We start from the raw sequence: 22624 nt of genomic DNA, 5'->3' as shown, positions 1-22624 counted from the left end.
TTTCACTCCTATAGCTGCGCCATATCGAAAAGGAAATACCAGGATGCTCGCGGAGGGCGCCAGGGGAAGATTGAAAAGAGAGCGGGGCCACTGCGTTCACATGCGCAGGCATGCACAGCGTTTTCTCTGTTTTATCCAAATTATTTATTTTATTTAACACGCATACATCGTTTTAGTATAAATGTATGAATGTATATTTATTTTTTAAAAATTAAGCGGGAGAGAAGTCGGCCTGAACCGACCGTAAATAATCACACATAAGTCGCTCCAGAGTATAAGAAGCATCGTCTGCCAAACTATGAAAAAAAACTGCGACTTGTAGACCGAAAAATACGGTAGTTAGTTTTGATGTCGGTGGCAACGTCACTGTGCTCCTTTTCTCATTCAATTCCCTCTCAACTGGAATTTGAACTTGAAACATGCTGACAACTAAGATACTAAAGACAAGTGGATGAAGTGTTGTGCGTGTAGACGGTTAAGAAAATCTTACTCCCTGAGAACTGAAAAGAGCGTGGTCGTGGTGGAATCTAGGCCGGGACATTAGCTCTGTAGGTTGCACGCTCGACTGCCACGGTGATGGTCAGTGTTGTCACAGATTACTTAAAAAATTGATTTAATTACTGATTACTGATTAAGCCTCTAAAAAGTAATCTAGTTACTTTACTGATGAATTCATTTTCAAAGTGACTACGTTACTTTAAAAGTAATTTTCAGTTACTTTTTACCAATTTTTCTCCCTTTGCCGCCTCAAAATAAGAATGACAACAGAAAAATTTCATCGCATGTAATTGACTTTCTGATAAATGAATTTAAAGGGGAAGATTAGAATTTTTCACGTAAGACTTAATCATCGAGTTAGCGGACGTTTAATTAGTCGATGGAGTTGATTTCAACCAACATTGACTCGTGCTAGCTAAGCCACTCCGGAGCCCTGAAACTAACAAATAACTGGAAAAGCTGCATGGAATTTGTTGAAATCATCATCATATCGTACATGACTACAATTTTCTTCATTCTACATACATTATGAGGCAACAACAAAATAGTAACGCACCGACAATAAAGAAACTTTAATCAGATTACTGGTTCAGAAAAACAAACACGTTAGATTACTCGTTACTGAAAGAAAGTAAGCAGATTGCAGTAACAGTAACGTGTTACTGACAAAACTGGTAATGGTGCATGTTCAAACCCCTTGGAGAGGGGTAAGAATGAGAAAGGGTGTGCAGCAGCAGTGACATCACCATCAGCAGACTACCTGTACTTTTCACATTAATTTGCTGTAAAACAGCAGTTATAATGTAGCTCTTTTTATAGTAGTTTATTGTCAATTCATTGGTTGCCATTGTTGGTGATAGACGTCCAATCCATTTAAAGATCTACTAGTAATAAACTAATTTAAAGTCACAGCAGAAAGATAAAAAGAACCACTTCTCAATGGCTCTGAAATTATTTATTTTACAGTAAACTTTTTACGGTTTTCATGTTTTTTTAATGGTAAAATTCTTGAAACCACAGCTATTTTACTATAAGTTTTGTTTATAACAGGTTTAAAAAAAAAAACAAAAAAATTAACTTTTGATAGTTTGGTACTGTATACCGTATGCTATGTACTGTAATTACTCTATTCGTGAAAATCTGCTTATGCCATGTTTTGATGGTTCCATATCTAATAATAATGGACAGTATATTGTACTGTATACGGATTCTCAATACCGGATACACGTTTGCAGATTTTCCATTGTGGCGCTCTGGTAGATGTGCGTTGATTAATCGCTTACAGCGGGAAGAACTTCCAAATAATTTTTACGCAATGTGACCAATGTATCACCCCATTATTGGCTGCTGTTGGATTACACCAAAAGGCTGCATGTCTCTATTATAGCCTTTTGGATCATATGCTTTATATATAGTTCCAAGTCATGTGGAGCAAGTGGAAACTTGCTGGCTTTTAGTATAGTCCTATCAATGTGTAATACGACCAAGAGTGTCTCAATCCATTAGCTATTAGTCATTTCATCTGAAATGTAATCCTCAAGTGGCATGTTTAGACAGTTGCTGAGCCCCAATTCTAGAAGTCATGGGGCTTTCCAAACTCCTTCGGCTATTATAACTTAGCTGCTTGGAAAATCTGACCCATGCTTTTATTTTGCATAGATTCAGACAATATGTCATTGAGTGAAATTAAATCTGCAGCATGGCAGCAGAGGAATCCTGGAGAAGTGGCTCTGCATACAGCTGCCAGCAGCCCCTTGAACTCAACCCACCACCCCCCTAACTAGAGGAGGAGGAGACAGATGGCAAGTCCTAAGGGACAGGTATTGTTCACTTATCCTTGACCTTCTACTTTATCCTCTGCAAACATTTGCAGGAATCTCATTGTCATGATAACTCATCCAAACTGAGCATCGATATAGAAAGATGAGGGACAAGGATCTTACCAGTGAGTGAAGTGAGTTCTCATAATTTGGAGACGATGGGGTCTGCCCACTAGGACGAGGCCACTGGTTGGTACCTAAGCACAAAGAAAAAGGTGCACTGTAGGTAATTCACCAATGACGCTTCCGTTTTTTAATATCAACATGGCCGATAACTGTGTCTCGCTTCATTGATTAAACCGACACAACAGCTAACTGCCATAACACGCCGTCATGCCAATGTTCTGGTGTGAGGAGATATTTTTATCATTAAGGACATGATTGCATCACTTCCTGACGGCTGAGCAGTATCCTGACACATGAGCCGGCCAGGAGCTTGCCTAACACCCCCGTTACCATTTACTCCATCAGGCTGGTTTAGACAAGGAAGGAAGGAGATGAATATGAGTCCTGACATATCCTATTGGTTGTTACATTCCTTCCCACTTCTTAACACTTTATTGGGCAAGTGACTATTTTCTGTAAACAAAACAAACAAAAAAACAAAAACAAAAAAAACCCCACCAGACCTCAATTATTATTATCTTTATATATTTTTTATGAATAATATTTGTTATTTGTTATGATACAAATTACAAATTAATAAATGATAAAACCAAAATGACTAAACACTGGTTATGACCCCAATAACACACTATTAAATCTTTCAGGAACAGCAGTCACTATAGAGGACATCTATTCAAAAATTATCATTTAGGTGAATTACTGCCAGCCCAGGTCACAAAGGATGTGTTGTGGTAGTTGGTAAAAGACAGAAATTAGTAGTCCTGCTACGATTAATCGATTAACTCGAGTAATTGGATTAGGAAAAACGCTTCGAATCAAATTTTGCTGCGCTGAGGATTCGTTTAATTAGAGTGGCGCAGTAATGGTTTTATTTTGAAAGTGTTTGCTTTCAGTTTTATTCATTTGGGTGGAAACACTCTCCTCTAGTGGCAACAGTGAATGTGATAACTCATTTAACATGGATGCTCCCTATTAGGACCAACATAAGGTAGGTTTTTGTTTGAGCTAATGTTTTTATGCATTCAAAATTTAGTTTATAGGTATATTTAGCAGTGTTTTGTGGGAAAATGTGTTTGAACGGTTTGATTACAGCATTGTTTAAAAAATAAAAAACAAAAAAACATTAGCTTATTGTAGCATTTAAACTAGCGGACTTTTGCTATGCAAGTTAGCCAATTGTTATTTTTTTGTACTTAGATCCTTATTTATTTTTCTATTTTACCGTTTGAGGCTAAGCTCAGGTATTTTAATGTATTTTTAAACGAAAGTGCAACTCTGCATAGTTTGAATAATCACTGAGGAATATTATTTTGTATATGCATTTAATGTTCTTTTGAATATGCAATCTTAGCAAGCCTTTGTTATAGATCTCTAAAATTTATTCTGCAACGTATTAAATGTTCCTATTCCCAGGGTCCCCCCAGGATTGATAAATCTAAATTCAAGACTTTTAAGATCTTTTTTAATGCCATTTCAACTGAAAATGAATACTTTTCTCGCACCCATTATTTAGATAATATTGAATCATATTAAAAAAATAAAGCACTGAACATCAAATTTAACCTCACTTACTAAGTGTGTTTGACAAAAGAATGCACATTTATTGAAGATACAATTAAAACACATTTAAATATAAGGTCTTTCAGAATTTTTTTTCCCAGGATAAAATGGATTTTACACTATTATTGTAAAGCAACTTCAGAAATTACATTTGTAATACAACAGGTTTCCCTTTTAAGAGGACCTAGTCAAGGTGGTAGGTTGGTGATTGATTGCCAAGTTGGTCAACTTAACTGTAAAGTGCTTGCAATTAGCAGTGAAAGTTTAAAAAACAACCACTAAATGGCAGTAGTTTACCATTAATTACCACGAAATAAAAAAGCTACACATGACCATTTCCCTTGGTAACTGTTTTTTTCTAATCACATTACAAGAAGTATACAAAACACATGTTAATCCTTTGTTAGCTATTGAAGACATTTCTTTTAATCAGATAGAGAAAATCTATACTCTTATTTAATCAAGAAAAACATTTAAATATAACAGGAGGTGTTTTACTATCACCTACATTATAATTTGCCTATCACCATGCCATGTTATTCAGATCAACGTTACCCAGCAGGGCCCGCACTCGTTCCAATAATAGACAGTGTCAACCGTGTTGTGTATCTGAGAGTGATGGTGAATCTACGACTCCGGTTTGTCCATGCTAAGGCTAGTGCACCTGCCAATACCCCACTGAACATGGCTAACTCTTGAGTTAAAACTGCAACATTCACATTCATTCGAAAGGCAAACCGTGCAGAAATACATTATTGCATTTAACACATTTTAATTGGAGAAATTGGCAACTTACTTTGAAATGTTAAGCAGGTCCACTGCCTTCGCATGACCCATAAACTGCGACCCAAAGTATATGGATGCGACTTGGTCGCCGATCCAATACCTCACATGCTGGTCCAACTGTTTGGACTTGGTTGTCTTGTTGAGGCTTTCGTCGAACATAACAACTAAGGCATCTGAGCTGTTCCTTGCGTTAGCACACAGTACTGTGCGATTGCTTGCTGTTGTGATGTTGATTCTAATGATGCTAACGGCGCGCACGCACGAGGTGCAGTGCATCGCAAAAATTCTACGCGTCATCTTCGTTATGGATTTAAAAAAAAAAAAACTTTGTCAATGATATAATTTAGGTTGCACTGAGATGTTCTTGAAAATTAAAACCATGGTGAAAAAATTCCAGACTTACGACAGCTAATTTAATACTTTTAATACCTTTAATAATGGAAAACTAAATTCAATGCTTTTTTAATACTTTTAATAACCCGCGGGTACCCTGTATTCCGATTATTAAATTTTTCGAACTAACTAGTTGATAGATTAATCGATTACTGAAATAATCGATAGCTGCAGCACTAGAAATTAGTATTAAAAACACCCGTTGAAGGTAATAAACATCCATTCCATTTCATGCACATAAAAAACAATACACTATGAATAAAAACACACTAAAAGTACATAGTGTTCAAAATAGGTTTTTGTAAAACCCCAAAAAAAAAAAAAAAAAAATTTCAAGCCAAGCTAAACGCTTGTTATAACAACGTAATACTACAATCATAGGCATAATTGACTTTGACAACTTTTCCAGGTTATTTTGCAAGAAATACTGCATGAAGACCTTGCCAGTTCTTCGGTATTTGATGGAGGGTTGCCAAAATGAGTCATTCATTAAGTATGACAATATAGTACAAATCACAGAGTGCATTTTCTATTTTATTTTTTTTGGTCCAACTTCTCAAGGGTTTCTCCTCTGAATAGGCTCATTTCTGCATGCAGTACAATGGGGAACAACAAATGCTAGAGAGAAAAAAAAATCTGAATTAGGGGTCAAATTAGAACACATTCCATAGAATGAAGACTTGGTATTAAGATTAGCACAAAAGAAACCATTTAAAAAGATTGAAACTTGTTTTCTTTCATTGTTCCACTGAATGTCACACTTCATATGTAGCCGTCTGTCATCACTTGGCATAAAAGAAACCAGACTCCAGAAGAAAGGATGAAAAGAAATTGAATTTAGCCTCATCTTGCTGCCAGATGAGTGAGACGTGAACTTCACATGCCTCCACTGGCTGACGACTATAAAATAGGAAAAGCTTGAAAAACTGTCGGGCTAATTGTAGAAACACCTAATGAGTAATACTCTAATGATGAACGGGTTTTTTTGCGCGCCAAACTGCGTCTTGATTTGTACTAAATCATTCTGTTACTAACCTCACTGCTGAGTTTTACACCCACTGGCATAGACGTTTTGCAGCTCTGTGAGTATGCGCAAGGGTGTGGGTATGTGTTGGAAGAACAGCTGTCCACAGGGCAGGGCAACAGCTGAAGATGAGAGGAGCATAGGTAGAGACAGCTGTCCCCAGTCCATTACCATACTTGACACAACTGTCCATTACAATAACACACTAGGCTTTCCAGCTTGGTGTCTCCCTTTTCTCCTCACATCACTGCCTCTCATCACTTGATATAAGTGGGACGTTTCACGTCAGTCTTTTAAATGCCTGTAACAGATCATACACTAAACTACATTTTTCTAGAATAGAAAAAATATTTCATCAAGGCAATTAAAAACTAAATTCATATCCAAAAATGCGATCTTAATATCAAAAGCGCTTTTTAAAAAAGCAACACAGTCAACCAGCCCATCCCCCACTACCCAAAAAAGTATGAAAAGCTTTTTCATCAAATGTAATTCAAAACCACTTCAAACAAATCTTTTCAAATCCTTAAGCAGCTCCAAAGTCATAGCCTCAGTCCTTTTTGATTTCCATTGTTGTTTCGAGGTTTGTCATTAACATTTCAATCACTTCAAAAAATAAATGTTATGCAAACAGATGCGTGTCAGCAGGCCTTGGTTTCATGATCATGAAAGCTCTGAGCAAAAGATGTGACTAGAATCCCTACCATGAGGAAAATGAATGTGTCTTTTCAGTGGAAACTGAAAGTCAGGTACTCATTTAAAGTGAAAGACAACACTTGGTACTTGTACTTAGTATAATTGGCCTCATTGTAAAAGACAGTCAAAAAAAGTATTTAAGCACACAAATTACGAATTGATTGTACACCAGTACATCCAGTCAAAATGGATTACATGTTTATTGCCATCAATGACATCCAGGATTGAGTCAAACTCAATCCTGTTTTGTCATTTTTGGTTTCTGCCAAATTTCTATTTCAGTGCATGCCTAGTGTTTACCAATAGTGTAGTGAAAAATGAGTGGAAATATGAGTATATCAAATTTACTTCAGGTTAGACGCTCCAGTGCACCCATTAAATAAAATTGAATCTGAGGCCCTAGCTATCATCACGTTTGCGTTCATACAGTATATGCTTATTAGGGTTGAACGATATTGGAAAAAAACTGACGTAGTGATTTTTACGGGGATTGCGATATATTGAGATTAAAGATGCACCGATACTGGTAGTGTTATCGCGATCCAGCACTAAAATGGCGGTATCGGCGAGTGCCAACAAATACGGCGTAGATACCATTTAACGGTCCAGTATTATAAACCTTGACCGCTGCCTTTTTTCTCCTGACGCTCACTACACTGTGTTGTGTGATGATACGTGATTACTTTGCACCAATGAAAGCGGGCCAATAGCCGCTCTTAACCAATAGCGGGGCAGCTTTTTGATATGAAGGAAAAACAAACTGAAACTAGGAGAGGAAAATGTCGGCGGTCTGGAAATATTTTGGAACCTCTGTCGAGTACAACGGCTGCATGCAAGATTTGCGGCCTGAAAGTTTCGAGAGGTGGAGTGAAAACGGCCAGTTTCAATAACTCGAACCTGAAAAAACATTTGAAGATGAAACATGTGAACAAACAGAGTTTGAGGCTCCAACAGCAGCAACTGCGAGCAAGAGTAAGGGGAATGGACCGCAGGAACAGCTGTCGGGGAAAAAAAAAAAAAATCACAAAAATGACTCTTCTCTGTAACCTGCTCCTTGCCTTCGTTGAAAGCGTGGGATTCTGGCTTTTTGTTTGCCTCAAGCAATACCTGAGCATCAGGTCCTAAGTTGCAAATACATTAAGGAGACAACTATCGCGCACTAAAATAATAAAGTAACGAAACATCTTTTAGAAAAACTGGAGAAGGCAGGGGCCATAAGCTTTTCAACCAACTTCTGGAGCAGCCAAATCTTCCAACTTTCCCTGCTTAGCTTGACAGCCCACTGGAAAGCGTAGGACTTCATGCGAATGAATTCAAGAGACCGTACACCGGCCAAGCTATTGCTGCTCAACTGGAGCATTCCGAAGACAAAGGTAGTTTACTTTTCTTATCTTTTACTGAAAGAAATGCGGCAGTAATTTGACACCTGTTTCAAAAGTGCTGTAGAAGTCAGCAAAGTAAGCTAAGCTAAGTGGCTAAATTGTGTGTGCGTGTGAGAGAGAGAGCGCCTGTTCGGTGCTATAGATGGAGTTGAGTTATGTTGCTGCTGGTGCACAAAGAGGGAGGCTAATAGTCATGGTCATTTATTATTACTTATAATTTGATGAAAATTGCACTGTTTGGCCTTTGAGAGCCAAAACAGTGTTTAAAAAAGTTTATTCAGTTGATTCAATGTATTTTTACTTTCTTACTGTTGGGCTAGTATTATACATGTTTTAATTTCACAAATTTAGCACTATTTTAGCCTTTGAGAGCCAAAGGTTTATTTAACTATTGTCACCCATACCAGGTATGCAATAAAAAGCGCTACTGGATTTACTTTGTATTAGTCTTTTTCCTGTTTCACACTGGCAGCCTGACAAAGCCACGATAGCAATGATTTCACATCCAAGTATGTATCTCTTCACTTATATATATATATATGTATTTATTTCAAACGAAATGGTATCGGTATCGGCATCGGCCGATACTGCACAGCCAGGTATTGGTATCGGTGCAACACTAAATATATTGCGTTATTAGAACTAGAAGAATTTTCACCAGATGACTTGAATAGCTCTGTTTGTAAGACTTTTGTTGACTCACTATGACCCAATTGTATTTGTATAGTACTAGGAATGTACCGAAAGCAAAATTTTTGGCCGAAACCGAAATTTGGAAAAACACTTGGTCGAAAAAGAAAACTGAAAGGCCGAATAATACACCTGTATACAATTCAATGTTTCATTTCAATTTTCAAATATATAGATATTTTATGTCACTATTTTCCAACTAATGCCCTTTGCCCTGACACTATCCCGAGGAAATGTTTTCACCTTCTCAAAAGCCTCTGCAACAGAAGGAGTCAGTGTGATGGGAGCGGCTTCTTTTTTTTCTGTTGCTGTGAAACTTCCCGTCTTCAAAGCATTTTAAACGAAAACCACGACGGCAATGTTCAGACGATATATCGTGCAGGCCTAATGCGCATGTACATTTTTATGGATCGGCAGACACAATGGCTCTCAGAAGGAAACCATAACTACGATATGGCCCACGACAAATAGGAGTTAAAAAGTTTAACAACCTGCCCCGTCATACCCTCGTCTTTCCTGTCGTCCTTCATGAATTGGCATCAAGGAATAAGTCTCTTTAAATTATTCAAAAGAAACCCTTATTCACATACACTTGCAGAGATAGTGCCGTCTTTCTCAATGATTCTATCCCAAACACAGAAAGAATGAGAGAATGAGGCTCTACCTGGTCTTCCAGACGGGGTGCCAGCCGCCGTTACCACAGTCCCTGCTGTGCCAGCGCCTGCTGTGGCTGTGAGAGGTGAAGGGGAACCCACAGGCGTGGATGGGTTGGAGGGAAAACTACTGCTTGTGTGGTCAGGTGAGTAAATCTGTGAGAGCAAGAAGAATGTGCGGTTAGACGGACATTGCTCTGAACACAATCACGTTGTACTCCAGGCACTAGTGTTTTCCAGCAAAGATAATTGTCATGATTTGAAGGGGATTTTATAAGAAAAGATGTTATAATGATGGAAACCATTATCCTTTTCATGTCTTTTTCTAAAAACAGACGAAACTGAGGGGCAGTTTACATGGCGACTCTGCGACACAAAGACGCAATGACTGAGTAGCAGACTCGCCTCGCGTGCATATGGTGTCGGCGAAGACGGAAAATTCTGAATCCTGCCTCCAAAGTGGAAGAATCCGATTGCGGGGGATTGAGGGGGGCTTCCCCGGCATGCATATGCATATCAAAGGCTCCTGCGCCGTTAACGTTAGCACTCGTACACGTCACATTGGGTGTGCAAAGCGGTGCTACTAAACATTACAAACAGCAAATATGGCGGAATGTCGGCTTTAATTTACTGTTTGAATAATATTTTTAAATTAAATATGTTGAATGTTTCAATTTTTGTGCCTTTTTGGACAAAAGAAAAATGCCATTGCTTCGAGTGGGCGGGCATATTTTTTTCCAGGGTGAGGGAGCTTGGTGGGGTCAAAGTGCATCATTCTCTGTCGCCCTGTAAATCTGCACTGCCCTCTAGGGCCTGGCATGAATACTACATTGTTTTCATGCGGAATTGCGACATTGTTCAAATGGAGACGCAAATGCAAATTTGAAATTTTTCGTATTCTCGGCGAGTCACCATGTAAACGGCCCCTGAGTCAACCCTTTATAGGGCATTCATTCACCTAACTGGCTGCCATTGATGGTGCTAGATGTGGATTGGATGTCTAGTGCCGTCAATGCCACTGAAAGATGAACATTCACAGCTAGTCCTCGCAGTTTAAATGAATTGGACATGTGGATGTCAGGGTTAATCAACACAAGTTTGATAAAAAAAAAATTTAAAAAATTTAAAGTGGCATGTATCATTGCATTAATATAGCGAAAGGCCTTATTTTTTAATGTGCAAACTTTGGAATGATAGATCAATTATCTCTGTGTACGGCTGTATAAAGTAAAGTATTTGATTACATTTTATTGCCAGCAGAAGACAATTTGCAGAGACAAAATAGTTTCCGAGGCTCCTATTTGAGCTACACTGAGGACACAAGGTTTTACGATAATGCCAATTACAAGGAAAGGAGATTGTCTCTTAACTCCCACAGGGAATTCATTTGTGTGAGTAAATGCTGGATTAAAGCCCAATCACTTCCCTGATTTTTCCCTTTTAATCAGATGATATTGTGGCATAATGGAACATGTCACTGAGAAGAGAGAGCTAGAATTGGATCCTCTCTAATTAGCAGGAAAAAGAAGCAGATAGATGCGAGATTTTGCCGCCAAGTAATGATCAAATTGAGCTTGCAGGAAACCCTTTGATTTCTCTGGAGATGATAGAATGCCCTCATTAATAATCTCCTTATTCAATCTTGATCTTTGGGCTTTACTTTTTCAATCAACTTTGAGTATCAGGCAAATGTACTACTGAGAATGGAAGAGGAGGGGGGAAAGAATGGCTATTGAAGCTTCTCTAAACTCTGAACGCTGCGTTCCTCTCTTTCCGCTACACTCTCAGGCACGCAATTCCGTGGAAAACTAAGACGGATTAATAATGCGGTCATCACTGTGTCAGATACAAACAAGTCTTAACACAAATCCCCAAACATGTCTCAGTTTCACAAAAGCAAGTTGTTTATAACCGTGACTTCTGACCAAACAATATATAGCCAAGGACGCTGCATTCAAAGTGAAACACAGTTCATTTTACTGGAACAAATGAAGCCCCGCCTTCTCATCAGTCACACTCCCGCAGGCAGTGAGGGGCCAATAAGCACGGCCAATTTAAAAGGGAGGCCAACAAAAACTCTACAAAGGGCAGCCCGTGGAGTTGAGCCACAGCAGTTATAAACTCCCCAGTGCCCACGCTCCACGTATCCACCCCCACGCTGTCCAACCGTGTCCATTTCACTCCAGCTTTGTCATGCTAATAGAATTGAGTCTACAAATATAAAAGACATCATTTGTTATTACCATCTATAAACTCATATTTTCCATTGACAGCAATTTGGAAAAACGTTCAGCATCTGTTCCGAAGTAAGGAATATTAATTCCTATCCAAAAATTTCATTTAAAATGTTGAGTATTGGTTACGAAAAAAAAAAAGTTGGAATTATATTTTGTTTGAGTTTATGTTATCAGAGGGAGAATTAAGGACAAAGGCCCAATCCGATATACATCAAAAGCAGATATTCAAACAGTGCATCTAAGGAGCAAATTTCAAATAAATTGGCAATCTCTAAGTGATCAACACAACTATAACAAAAAATAATGTTTGTAATCTTTTATTATCGTATTTTGTAATATATTTTTTTAAATTCAAATTTCACAGTAATGACAATAAATACTATTTCATAGACTTCATTACCTATTGACGTGACACTTCGTCATTCTTCGCGCCTTATCAGAGAGGACCGAGCTTCATTTAGTAATAGCCGAAGACGACACACGCTCATGTCAGATTTAAGCTTGGATTTTTGAAGAACTACAAAAGCTGGATTCAGGGTATATATTATATTTTTCGTACCATACATGCGTGATTGAAGCATTTATTTGTAGGAGTTTTCTTCTTTGTTTACACATGGAGGCGGCTAATTTTCGTAACTGACTAGCCTCATAGTTGGCAATATTTACGTGAAATAATTTTCCCCAGAAAAGCACTGTTTACGCCAGGCAGTCGCATTCTCTACAAGAGTAGCATTGTGCTTCGACAATATACATAAAATAAATGCTACTTTCACGTTTTTTGTTTTTTTTGCTTTTAACCAAGAATTGAGACCGTTTTACGTCCATATCTATGAATAATTCAGGGATTAAAGCATCTATTCACTAAAAATTTCACCAGAAAAGCTCTGTTTACACTAGGCGGCCGCTAGCCTCATTCGCTAACAGTATATAGTGTATAATGATAATAAAGGGCTATTCTATTCTATATTAAGTTTTGATTGAATATAGAATTTATTAATAAACTATTTACGTATTATTTATAGGGCTGTCAAACGATTAAAATTTTTAATCGAGTTAATCACAGCTTAAAAATTAATTAATCGTAATTAATCACAATTCAAACCATCTGTAAAATATGCCATATTTTTCTGTAAATTATTGTTGGAATGGAAAGATAAGACGGATATATACATTCAACGTAATGTACATAAGTACTGTATGTGAGGGCGGCAAAACACCAAAAAACACAAGTAACAAGTGGAAATGACACTTTGCTGTCATTTTAATCTGTTTGAGCGGGGCATGTGCGTTAAACGCGTCAAATATTTTAACGTGATTAATTTAAAAAATTCATTAACACTCGTTAACGCAATAATTTTGACAGCCCTAATTATTTATAATTGATTCTGCATGTTTTCCTCAAGTATTGAGTTTCTGATGTTAAATTGAGTAATTTATTGGCTGTTGAAACCTTGCAGTAAATTTTAAAACATCAAGTTGCTATTTTGGTCAAAAACTTATATGATTTGTTAAATATTGCCATTAATCCTGAAAATATAGGTGATTATCTCAGCATTTAGTGATTTTTGTGCATCTAGTGTAAATCTGAGACTTTTATTGCCATTTTAAATTGCGGTATACTTATATTAAAAAATAATTAATCGGGATTTAAAAAGGGAACGACTTTCAATTTTTTGATGCCGCTGCTCATGGAGACTCATATATGGCTAGGTAGGTGCTTGTTTGGTTTTTAGGTCGGTAGCAGCTTTGGTTTTGTAAAAATATTTGAATTTGAAGTTTTTGAAAATAAGCGCCCCTACGAATCGGCCCCGTTTCCCGTGTCATGTCAATAGGTTATGAAGTCTGTGACTATTCTAGTTTACTCACTGCCTAACGTTCAAGTCATTTAAACTGGAAGGAATAGTTGTGAATGCTCCTCATTCAGTGCAATTGACACCACTAAACGTTCAAGTCAACGTTCAATACTTTTTGACTGGGATTTTTTTTCCCAGTCTAAAAGTCCAAATGGATTGGACTTCGAGCACCGTCAAAAAGCTGCCAATGAGTTGATGAGTGCCCTGTGAGGTGTTAAAAATAGACAGCAAAACTCACACAAAATGTATGACAGAAAAAAAAAAAAAATCCACAGGTATTTACAGGGGAAGATGGTGGATCTACACAAATCCAGTATAATCATATTTAATGAAATAACACATAAGACTATGCCTCCAGTTAAATGTGCGGCGGTTGTGTGGTTGCAGCTCACCGAAGCTAAAGCCTTGCCAAGTGCATCTCCGGTCTGTGAGCTTCCAGTGGCGTTCCCCCGATTTGCAGCAGCTTCAAAAGTGCAGGCAGAGAAAGAGACTTTAAAATCCCTCTACCGATTAAAAAATTCACACGACCAGCATGTTAAACAGATCCCCGCTCAAACTTATCTGAGTGGGTACAATGTTATACTTTATCACATAACGATGGCAACGGATGTCTTGCAGTTATTGTTTGGAGACGAGGAGGTAGAATTACTACTTTGCATTACACTGGACGACAGAACCTCGAAATATCAAGAAAACATTAACTGGGAGTCATGCCAATGTAACCATAAGGATAGCCACAAAGGGCTTCTCCACTTCAGAGTGTTCACCCTGGACAAGCACCTTAATTCTGTGGCAATGCTGCTTCACAATGACGTAAACAGGAGTTGCAATTACAATGTTGCGTCTGCCTTAATATTGGATTTGACTAGCTTTTGTTTGATACCTCTGCTCTTGGCATTAAGAAATTTTCTCTCATATAAAGCAACAGATATTGCAGTACACAAAAAGACAAGTAGAGCCACTGTTGTTCTTGATATTTGTTAGCGACGAAAGCACAAGTGCCAAAAGACTGTGACAATTGGTGAGGTTATCAGAGCCAGAGAATTTGCTGTGACTGTTCAGATGGCTGCGACACACCCCTCCCAACAGGATTTTTCCACCCTCATTAAAGTTAGCATCTTTGCTCCCAAGAAACAGCTGCATTTTAACAAGAGGCCAATTTGCAACTCAAGCCCATTTCATACATACTAGGTGTGTGCCATCTTAGGCACCCCACGATTCGATTCGATTACGATTCAGGGTGCTCTGATTCGATTTTTGAACGATGATCGCGGTGTTGACGATGATCGTGGTTATCGCGATTATCGATGCATCGTACAGTACTGATTCAACAAATGTATGTCCATTATTTATTTAAAATATCCCTATGATTCAACAGGAAAGATGGAAACATGCCCATACAACAAAAAGCTGCCCTTAAGATGCTTTTTTATTTATTTATTGTGGATAATCACAACTGCTCTTGACACCGCCACGCACACTCATTACAGCACACGCACTTTCTTCTCTCCCTCTCTCTCCAACAACAGATTTCGGTACTACTTCGCATGTTTGTAGTGCTACCACTGTACTTAATCATTGTTTTACATGTTCTGCATATGAAATGCACGTTAGCGAATTAGCTTATTAGCTTAGCGCTCGGCGCTAACTATTAACATCTCAAAAACAACAACAATAAAGGCTAAACAGTACAAGAGGCTTCATGTACTCACCTCTTATAGACGCAAACAGGTCTTAGCGACACACTCAGGACATTTTTCAATTGAAATGCCTTAAAACTACTGCTGGACCGTAGGAAAGACAAGGAGCAACGAACTATCTCTCTTCCCCTCTCGCTCTAAAAAATAACTCGCGCACAAAAGCGCGACGCGCTTCTGTGCTTGCCTGCCTTACTTTCCAGTCTTTCAAAAAGGAGTAAATCTCTCTCCCAGTAACTGGGAGCATCCATCATAACGTTGTGCGTGTGTCCGTTAACGGTGTCCGAGCGGCAGACGTGTCTTGAATTTTGTTCTGCAACGAGCGGCTGTCATAAAGTTATGAGTGAAAATCATCGTTTTTGAACCTTTATGAATCATAATCGAATCGTCATGTGTCGAATCGCGATGAATGTAATAATAGATTTTTGGGAACTCCTCTAACACATACCTGAATTCCGGTTAATTCCCGGGATTTAAACGGGTAGCCCTTAAGTGTGAAAGCAATTTCCCGGGTTGACTGACACGAAGAGGACAAGGACATTTACCGGGTCGTGTCGTCATAAAATGTCCGGAGCTTACCCGGGACACGGCATGCATGAAAGCAGCAGTTGAATTCCCGGGTCACAGCACGAAGGCTGATGACATAAATATGGTAAATGTAAATTGTGTTATACTTGTATAGCGCTTTTCCACCTTTCTAGGTGCAGTTTACTGCACTTTACACTACATCGCCATCCACCTACTGGTGACACAGCACCAGGAGTAATGTGGGGTTCAGTATCTTACTCAAGGATACTTAGGTGAGTTCATCAGGGGGGAGAATTGAACCCACAGCCTCTGGGTTGGGGGACAACTACTCTACCACTGAGCCACACCACCCTTATAAATATCATGGCCTGGCGATCATCATTTCCTCTTTCTTAACAGTAAGACGAAAAGCGGTAAACAAACATCATAATTATCAACTTGGCAAACTGTAAATAGCTAAATTAAACTGGAAACTTAACGAAATTAAATTGCTACTGGATCGTAGAGCCCAGGAAGAGACAGGCCATCGTCCATCTTTGGAAATGTGTGGTTTATTTTGTTGCAGATGCCGACCAAAAATGACGTAATGTCTGGGTTTTAAAATCGTGCCAGCTGCCCTCCCCGCACAGAGATTGTTGAGTCGCCAACACGGGACAAGTGTGAAAGTGTTCAACCTGGGTTATTCCCGGGACATCGGACAAGCCATGACACGCATAAATCCCGCGTCACTTTACACAGGAATTTCCCGGGATATAAGTCTGAAAGACTTTGCTAATTCTTGTCTGAGGGTCACTGTCTAAACAGTTTCTGGGTTAGCTGAACATTAAAACAAACTGCTGTAGTAATAAAGGAAAATGAAAACTTACCAAGTACCCCATCTGCATTGTTGACTGATGGTGTGTGCGTAGCAGAGACATATGGTGAAGTGGCTGTGCTGCTTCTGTGGAAACTGGACATGGGAGGAAGACTGGCATTGATGTCTGGGGAAGCGGAGTGTGCTGGGTAGTTCTGGAAATAACAAAAGACAACTCTGTCACTGAAAGTTAAATCAATATTTCCTAACCAAAAAGCAAAGTTATATAGAGGGTGGAGAAACTGCAGCAGACAAGAAGAGAAGGAGGGTTAGCTAGCAAAATACAATTAAAATCCTTAAGCTGATTGTGAGGTATCGCAGACTTTTCGTAGTACTGCACCCATAATACAAGATATTGTATGACTTGTCCCAAACACTTGGTTGAGGGGGTGGGGTACGTCACCAATTGATTGACTTACCAGACGGTCGTGTGAGTGCAGGCCACTATAGTTTCCTGACTGTGGCATATGAGATGAAGATCCAGGAAGCATTCCACCGTAGCTGGGCTGACTAATCCCATTTGTTGAGTTCCAATGGTCAGATGAGCCGTGTGTACCATCTAATGACAAAATATATGTAAGCATTTACAGTGTGCATTTGAGGCAAAGCCAGCTGAAGCCATAAACCCTCAACAAAGGATCATCCAATGAGTAGAGTTATACAGTATTTTTCATTGCAGGGAAACACGATATTGGTTCTGAAGACAGTTGAGATAACAGTAAAGTTAAAAAAAATCCAACCAATTTATCTTCAGTTCGCATAATTCATGACCCATGATTAAAAGGGTGAGTTCAAAGAGAAATCAAACTCAGCTTACCAAAGAAAGTGCTTGCAAACATATTGCTGGGGGGCTTGGGAGAAGAGTAGGAGGGCGAATCTCTGTTAAAGTCCTCCGAGTTCGGAGATGGTGCATACACCTACGAGCACAACATGAATGTTATTAGAAATAACTATTGTTATTATTTGATCAAATCAAGCAATGTGGGATAGATCCAAATAACTTACGACAACTTTAAAAATTCCATCTTGGATGGAGGTCAATTGTTCAGCCCGTACAGACTTACTGATTGACTAGAGAGGATAGTATGCAAGACCAAACACTTAACAGATGGAAATATAGAATACAAAAGTTGTGACTGCTGTAAGATGTCAGATACCTCTTATGCATTATCAAACCACGATCGATGTCCTGTAATTTTCTGCTGCTTAATTGAATAAGTTTAATCACATTACTCCTAAGCTGTCACACTTGCATTGGTTCCAGTCCATTTACATTACGATTTCAAGGTTTTGCTACTTATAAAAAACTAGAGAATTCAATTTCTCCTGAAATTGTGTGGGAATGGTTTCATGCTGGTAAGTAAACTTCAATGTCTATTCATGTTGATTTAGGAGCAATTACATTTGCTACTGATTTTGGGTCCTTCTTCTTAATTTTGTGTTATTTCCTGTTAAATTTGGAGGATTTCCTGGCCACGTCCCTTCAATCTTGGGGTATTTCCAAGAAGGTTTTTTTTTTTTTTTTTAATGGGGGAGGGGTGGTGTCCGAACTACGAAACGGCTTACCTCTAGAAATTAGCAGTACAGGTGTTTAAATCTTACCATAAAGCACATTTTTACACACTGGCACTTAGCTAAAATTACACATAGGCCTCTTTTACTGGCACTCTTCTTTTCTCTCCCTACTGGGAGAAGGGCTAGTTGTCGGTGACCAAAGCTGTTTTATAGACCATGCATTCAGCAAAGGTCTCAGAGCAGCAGAGTAGGAGCCGTGTGTCTTCCAGCAGCGCAATGTTTTATTTGTCTTTTTCTGGATGGACTGTTACATAAGTTCAATCAAAACTTATTATATATGGTCACACCCATCGTGGCCTGGTCATCCTTTCCCGGTGGTCCTTTCGCAAGGTTTCTAAACTTTTTACCCCCCAGATGTAGCTAAAAATGCAAATATGTGCATATAATTTAACGATAAGCAAGCAATCAAACTCATGAAGCATCAAACAGGAGAATTTGCATTTTAGATCAACACAGTCTCTAATGGAGGTATAATGATAGTCGCATACTTGCACATTCTAAATGACTGTGGCAATTTACTGCATTCCCTGTGAGGCAGAATTCCAATAAAAGCTACAAAAAACAGTCTGCTCTTCTTTAGATTTGTACCTGCAAGTGAGCTGTGTACTCAAACTAAGCACAATGGGCACCCTGTTGTACTGCCGTGTGTCTGTGTGCCAAGTTGGTGGGAGGATCAAAAAAGACTCAGGGCAAAATACAAGTGATGTGGTCTCCGACTTCATCCACTCCAGATGGAGGCAGCGAGGGTGAGCAAAAGAGGACAGAGCACATTGGAGGGAAGAAAAGGTTTTGAACTAATTTGCCCACCCACAGTGAGCATTTGGATGACCCTCATCTTGTCACACTAATCAGAGCCAGGCCTGCCAACTTGATTCCACCTGTCCATTCCGAGAAATTGCCCCACTCACTTCTGACTTGAAAGGTCAGGTTCTTTTACAGGCCTAACATCACACCAAGGACCAGAATCTGGTCCACAGTTCTTACAGCACGAATAGGATATTTTGTCATGTCAGATCTTTTTGTTTGACCTTTCACACCGCTGTTTTCCATAGCAGCAGTTCAAGTGTTGTGACAGCATGCAGCTCACAGTCCGCCATACACTGAGCCTAAAGTGGCAGGCATGCGCAGAAGCTTGACAACATGTCACGAGGAGCCTAAACATGTTGGGTTTATTTACTGGCACATAATTTAGCTCGTTATGAAACGGACAAGTTCGTTGTCACTTCTCTGATTCGGAATTTTCTCAAATCAGATGAAGGCAAAATGATCTGATTTGGGTCACTTCGTGCTGCAGTCTGAACATAACCAAGTTTAATTATTGAGCTTGCCTGTTGAGGAATCGGAATCTGATACAATCCTTGATATCGTGACATTAGCTGTGTGACGATTCAAACTACGATAAAAAAATAAATAAATAAAAAAACATAAATCAATTCAAAAGTTCCAGTAACAATGGACGAAGGAAATTTCTAGTTGTGTTGGACGAGTTCCAGGACTGGTATAAAATACAACTTTTGTCCTTTTGAGCTAGGAATTTTCAGATGCTCAAGGAACAGTGAGCGGAAGCATTGCCATGTAGAGGTGTGCGAAATTTCCAATTCTTAGATTATTCGCGATTCGGCCGTGGAAGATTCGAGAATGATTCACAAACACCCAAATTCCGATTATTGAAATATGTCAAGTAAAGCGGAAGTAAAACACACTCAGCGCGCCGCGCGGTCTTCGGGACGCAATGAGGAACGGAGCGAGAGTAGCTAAACATCATGCTTGTCATTACCCGGCCCCTCTGGTAATGCCAATACTCAACTCACGGCTCTAGCTCAACTCATGCCGCGAGATAAAAAAAACAACAACATACCTGACTGCTGCCGACAGCTGCTACAAAGTACGTCCACATAATGGTACGGTAGATAACATATTTATATAGGACTAGATGCAAAATAGACTCGGTGGCGTGAGCAGCACATGTACAAAAATTTAGATGCGGGCGTTAGTAAACGGCCGCCATCTTAAAGCAGTAGACTTCCCTGCAAGGCCGTTGTAGCGAACCTTCCAAACAAACCTAATTAACTTTTTATCTAAAATACTCCTAAATCGGTAAAATATTGACTTGAATCTATCTTTAAAATAGTTTTTAAACTTTCACATGTCGAACGTAGACAAAAGGGAAATTATGGAATAATGGGAGCAGTTTTAACAACTTTAACGGTTGATTCACACCATTAAATTAATTGAATGTTTATTTATTTATTTAAGCCTGTGAGGCTTTTTTTTTTTTTTTTTTAACACAGTTTTTGTAACTAATGTACAAAACAGAAAAAGCAGCTAACAGCGGGGGGGGGGGGGGGGGGGGGGGTGTTATCAATAATCGATTTATAATCGGATCGTAGCCTCTGAATCGTAATCGAATCGTTAGGTGCCCAAAGATTCCCACCTCTATTGCCATGGTGAGGTAGCCACAAGTTGTTTTGCTAGTTGAGGGCAAGGCCCTGACTAAAGGGAAAAAAAACTCATCTATTAATTTTCTGACACACCTTGTATGATCAATAGTCATTACAATGGCAAAATGATGTAATCAAATATAGAGAAACAAAGGGAGACATTCTGAAGAAAGGCAGTTATCTTTTAGTTGCATGCTTCTACGGGACAAACACACCACACCTCCTAGACAGTGCCATAAACAGATCATCTTTTATCACCTTTGCAAGCCTTGATGACCACAACGGTTGTTTACTTGCTGAAATGGTTTTCATTTAATGTGTTGTTGCTGAATTGATGGGAAATATGCTAATACTATGCAAACACTAGGCCAACACATGCGAATGTGATATATATGCAGGACACGGCTCGAATGAGAACTTCGGTTGCAGTGCTGAGCGAGCATGACTCCTGAACGTTGTTGTCGGGCTGTGTAATTAAAGTGCTCTGGCAGGCAGGGGTGGAGCTCTCTTGGGTCCTCTGGCTTACACATGCGACCAGCAGTTAAATTACTTCCATGGAAATCTCAGGTTAGCCTCGCGCGGAAGCCCGGGCTTTTGTCCATTTGCAACTCAATGGGCAGCATATGGCATTGGCTAATGCTAATTGTCCTTTTTTTAACCCTAGGCTAACAAATCAAAGCATTAATAAAACATTACAAACACTGACAGCCTATGGAGGAGCATGCCTGTCTGGTTTCCTTTTACAAGACCATTAATTAAAAGCCATCACTCACACGGATAAGCAGGCCAGCACATACATACATACTCTAGTCACTTCAACACAACTGGAGATTCATTCATAAAATATTAAATGACCCGGGTAATCTTAAACATTATTTAAAAAAAAAAAAAAAAAAAAAAAAAAAAAAACTGTTCATTAGAAAGTAACATTACAGCCTTAAATGTAGTCAAAAGGTGTGGAAAGTGAAGTATGTTTAACCATGTCAAAATCTGGTAGCACTGCTGCCTGGAGATGCAAGTGACTTGATTTTTGAGTTGATGTTGATCATTGCGTTATATTTCGTGATCCTCCAGTAAGGATGCAGTATAATAACAGGAAACACACAAATTAATAAAAGAATGTGGGGAGTGTATGGGGTAACAGAGTGGCGGGCCAAGCGTAGCCTTAATGGCGTGTCCTGTTTTTGTGATGCATGACTGGAATCACACCATATCTCTGCAACATTTTTGCTTTATGCCTTTCGTGCATGACAGCAATATTGTATCTTCCAACTGCTTCTCAGCTTCACCATTTGAACATGATACTGGCCAACAAGACCAGACTTTTCCAAGCATAAAACTGTTAAAGTAAAACATCTCACTAAGGGGAAATTCCCTTGGCAAGATGTTTCAGATAAGTTGATATTGGTAATTTTTATATGCCAATTCAGAATTGCCTGGTTGGGTAACCATTACTCGTGGTAATTTCTGGCATGAATCATGATTCTCTATGAATTATGGAATACATCCAAATATGCTGTTGAAGTTAAAAACTAAGATTTTCAAATCAACTAAAAACAACATGCATGTGGATAAAGAATAGTGACAGCAGAGAACTGAATTCAAAGCCAACTCAAGTTGAGCGTCACAGAGACAGATATGATATGCACACATACAGTACATACCTCTTATTTAGATGAGCTGCAATTCAAACGAGGCATGTGTCCGTGCACGTGCAACATGTACAGTGAGGAGCCTAAGTATTTGCAGCCCTTGTGATTTTGCAAGTTCACTCACTTAGAAAATAGGTAGATGTCTGAAATTTCAATCATA

General features: G+C 39.0%; 1 protein-coding gene across 5 annotated transcripts in view; it reads right to left on the bottom strand.

Annotated features, from left to right (window-relative positions):
* tcf12 (transcription factor 12) overlaps positions 1–22624 on the bottom strand; it is a 169037-nt gene that overhangs the window by 25907 nt on the left and 120506 nt on the right. For all 5 annotated transcript variants that reach the window (XM_057860070.1, XM_057860150.1, XM_057860395.1 and 2 more), the window contains 6 exons: positions 17614–17713; positions 17216–17355; positions 16810–16951; positions 14111–14181; positions 9640–9784; positions 2442–2515 (listed from right to left, as the gene is read on the bottom strand). In XM_057860070.1, coding sequence (XP_057716053.1) covers positions 2442–2515; positions 9640–9784; positions 14111–14181; positions 16810–16951; positions 17216–17355; positions 17614–17713 — 672 coding nt within the window. The remainder of the gene's footprint in view (positions 1–2441; positions 2516–9639; positions 9785–14110; positions 14182–16809; positions 16952–17215; positions 17356–17613; positions 17714–22624) is intronic.

This window comes from Corythoichthys intestinalis, chromosome 1, assembly GCF_030265065.1.
Source record: "Corythoichthys intestinalis isolate RoL2023-P3 chromosome 1, ASM3026506v1, whole genome shotgun sequence".
In the NCBI taxonomy this organism is placed as follows: domain Eukaryota; kingdom Metazoa; phylum Chordata; class Actinopteri; order Syngnathiformes; family Syngnathidae; genus Corythoichthys; species Corythoichthys intestinalis.
This window is presented reverse-complemented; position numbering and strand designations above follow the sequence as displayed.